General features: G+C 37.5%; 1 protein-coding gene across 1 annotated transcript in view; it reads left to right on the forward strand.

Moving 5' to 3' along the window:
• Positions 1 to 915, forward strand: part of LOC130243019 (immunoglobulin superfamily DCC subclass member 3) — a 29,069-nt gene extending 28,154 nt beyond the window's left edge. Inside the window, exon 15 of the mRNA XM_056475044.1 lies at positions 579 to 915. Coding sequence (XP_056331019.1) covers positions 579 to 737 — 159 coding nt within the window. The 3' untranslated portion in view covers positions 738 to 915. The remainder of the gene's footprint in view (positions 1 to 578) is intronic.
• Positions 916 to 4,252: the final 3,337 nt, after the last annotated feature.

Raw genomic sequence — 4,252 nt, forward strand, 5'->3', positions numbered from 1 at the left:
TGATAATAATAATAATGATAATGATGATGATGATGAATAATGATAATGATGATGATAATAATGATAATAATAATAATAATGATGATGATGATAACAATGATAATAATAATAATAATAATGATGATGATGATAATAATGATAATGATGATGATAACAATGATAATAATAATAATAATGATAATGATGATAATAATGATAATGATGATGATGAATAATAATGATGATGATAATAATGATAATAATAATAATGATGATGATGATGAATAATAATGATGATAACAATGATAATAATAATAATAATGATGATGATGATAATAATGATAATGATGATGATGATAATAGTAATAATAATAATAATAATGATAATGATGATGATGAATAATGATGATGATGATGATGATGAATAATGATGATGATGATAATAATGATGATAATAATAATGATGATGATGATGATGAAGTCATTTAAAAATGTATCAATATATTTTTGCATGAAAGTAATTAGTATTTTGGAGTAAATCAAAAGCATGAAAATAATGAAACGCACTCATGTGTGACTGACTGTCATCTGTTCCTCAGGCGGCTTCAGCTGAGCAGCAGGTGGCGCCGGCGGGTCCTCAGTGCCAGGTGATGATTGAACCACAGCCACTGCATCCGGCCCACACAGGCACTGACACGGGCACAGATACCATCACTGACACAGGTGCACACACGGGCACAGATATGGGCACAGGATGAAGCAGCTCAACCCTTCTTCAGCTGCACACACACCGAGCCTCCTTCACCAAAGCCTTACACTCGCACATACACACACACACACATATGTGCCTCTGTGGACCAGCGACACACAGGACCTGTTCCATACCCTAGTGCACTACAGAGACAGCATCATGACCGACACGCTGCATGTGCAGTGGAGAAGGTCGTGGGTTCAATTCCCAGTCAAAGAATCATCGAAAAAAAGTAGAGCTAGAGCTGCAGATTCCCTGTCTGCCAGACGCATGCGATGCTGTCATAGTGCCTGTTTAGTGCTGTCTATGTAGGCGCCTCAGTGGGTTTGGGAACAGATCTGCATTAAACCACTTCAGACTCTCATTGGAAACATTTTACTGAGAGAGCCAGAAGATGATGTGTCTACTGCAAGAACAAACTCAGCTTGATCCTGTGAAGCCAAAAACTGAGCTGATGAGATGGTCTGTGTATGCAGGAGTGGTTTAATGAGTCGCTGGAATATTAAGTGTGTGTCGTGTGTGTGTGTGGTATGAATAATTCACCCTATTAGCCTCGATGAAGTCTCCCCCCCCTTCGCTAAACCCCTCCCACTCCAGCTAAACCCAATGTGCTGCTAAAAACTCCACCCTGATCTTCAAACCCGCCTACTGTTCAGCTAAACCCTAGACTTCACCCCTTACACAAACTCTTGAGCAGGGATGTCAAAGTCAGTTCCTGGAGTGCCGCAGCCTTGCAGAGTCTAGTTCCAAACCCTGCTCCAACACACTTGCCTGTAGGTTTCAAACAAGCCTGAAGGACTCAATTAGTTTGATCAGGTGTGTTTAATTAGGGTTGGAACTACACTGTGCAGGGCTGCGGACCTCCAGGAAGTGACTTTGACATCCCTGCTCTAGAAAGATATGTGTGTGGCTGAAGACTCCACCCCAAAGCCTGCCCACTATTGATGAAAACCTTGTGTGCAACAAAAGACCCCGCCCCTAATTCCTAACCACACCCATTGTAGAGAAAATTCCCTGTGTGCAGCTGAAGACTCCGCCCCTTCAAATCCTTGAAACTCTAGATAAAACCTTTGTGTGCAGCTGAAGACTCCGCCTCTTCCCCAAACCACACCCACTTTAGCTAAACCCTTTGTGGAGCTGAAGACTCTGCCTCTATTTCCAAACCCCACCCACTTCATCAAAACACTGTGCAGCTAAAGGCTCCGCCCCTTCTAGATAAAAAAAAACCCTTTGTGTGCAGCTGAAGACTCCGCCCTTTTCCCAAACCCCGCCTACTCCAGCAAAAGCCTGCTGTCCAAAGAGCCGTGCCTCACTCTGCCCTGCGCTGCTGGGAAACCCCTCTACCTCACCGAGTGTCCTCTTGGGTCTGCTGGAACTCTACTGTTCATCCAGACTCTCGAGAGACGTCCAGAGATCATCCGTTTTCCAGGATGATCCACAGAAAAGCTGTCGTTCTTCTTCTGATGTGTCGATCATTAACCAAAGCCGAACACCATGAAGATCAGCTCAGAGTCTGCTCTAGAAGAATTCAGATTTATTTTCATACGGTGCAGAAGTACTGCTTCTCTGAAGCTGAACTCGCCAAATATCTGTTAGTGATGAAGAACCAAATATAACCTGAGGAAGATGATCCTGCCAGCACATCAAAAATAATCTCATTTATTAAGACGGACTGATATGGAACTCACTTTATTTCATTACTGTTATTTATTTATTTATTTCGTTTTTGTCATTCAGGCTCCTTCAGTCTGACTTTACGTCTCGCATTTCTGACTAATTTTCTGACCGTTTTCCTCGTCTTTTTTTCTTGCGGTTAATTTTTTACATTTATTTTAATACTGGATTTTTATTTAGAGACTCATTCTCCTTCATCCTTCAGAATTCTCACTTCTTATAACTCAGAGTTTACATCTCACATTTCTGACCACACTTTTCTATAGTTTTACATCTTCAAATTCTGATTATTATTATTATTATTATTTTATAATTCTCACTCTACATGCAGGAATTCTGCTTTTTTCTCGTAGTTCTGATCTTTTTATGGTAATTTTGACTTTTTCTTTTTACATTTCTGACCATTTTTCTCGTAATTCTGTTTTTGTTTTCACACTTCTGGCTTTTTTTATCATAATTTAAGTTTTACATCCTCCAATTTTTATTATTATTATTTTTTTAATTCTTACTCCACATGAACCAATTCTGTCTTTTTTCCTCATAATTCAGTTTTATTCTCATAATTTTGGCTTTTTTTTATAATTCTGAGTTAACATTTCTTAATTTGATGCTTTTTGTAAATCAATTTTTTTCTCAATTCTGTCTTTGTATCTTTGAATTCAGACATTTTAAACTTTTTTACATTTTTAACTTTGTAATTCTGACTAAATATTCTGGATTTTTGTCTTGTAGACCTGCATATTTTACAATTATGAATTATTATTATTATTATTATTATTATTTGCAATTTTGTAAAACAAATTTTGTATTGTAATTGAATTTTTTTCCACTCAGTTCTGCATTTTATATATTTATTTCAGAAATGATGTTCACATCTGTTTTTTTATTCACATTTCTGGCTTCTCTTCTTCTCATTCTGACTTCTTCTAATTCAGATTTTATACTTATTTACTTTTTCACATTTCGTTTACCTTCTATATTTTTATTTTTTTCATAGTTTGCGTTGACCCAGCAGGCACACAATGTCTTATGTTAATATTAGGTTAGATTTAGGTTGTTACGTCAGGTGACCAAAATTTAATGTATAGCCAGTCTTTAAGGACAGCGTTATTTTGACGTCCAATAACGACGGCAAGTGATGTTGATATTTGGTTAACTTTAGGTTGTGTTGGAAAGTGACCAAAGTCTTATGTTAAGCCAACATCTTAAACCAACGTCATATTGATGTCAAACACTGACATTTATTCCTCATGTATGGCAACCAAAATCTAACCTCTGATAGACGTCATAGTGGTGACGTCCACACAACGTCAGCATCATTAGACGTTAATATTTGGTTGGGTTTAGGTTGGACGCTGACGTTGGGTTCTGAATTTTCATTTACAAATAAAATGCAACGTCTCCACAACACTGGAGTACACCGTCAATATGAGGGTCATGTAGGCGTCCTGGGCCTGCTGGGTAAATCTTTGCAATTCTGTTCTTTTTTCTCTGGTAGTTCTGAGTTTACATCTCACAATTGAGTTTTTATTTCTTGTAATTCTGTCTTTTTCTTATTCTGATATATGTCACACAGTTATGGCCAATATTGCTCATGATTATGAATTTAAATTATTGACACAATTTTGACTTTATTAGCCAATATGAACATTTTTATTGACATTATTATTATTATTATGATTTACATTATTTTTCATTTGCTGGCAGAAACAAGCTTCCATCAGCACATGAACAAACCTGAAGCCTCTGTGTGTGTGTGTGTGTGTGCGTTTGTGTGTGTGTGTGTGTGTGTGTGTGCGTGTGTGTGTGTGTGTGTGTGTTAACTAACCAGTTTACCACACAATGTGC

This window comes from Danio aesculapii, chromosome 16 (genome assembly GCF_903798145.1).
Source record: "Danio aesculapii chromosome 16, fDanAes4.1, whole genome shotgun sequence".
In the NCBI taxonomy this organism is placed as follows: domain Eukaryota; kingdom Metazoa; phylum Chordata; class Actinopteri; order Cypriniformes; family Danionidae; genus Danio; species Danio aesculapii.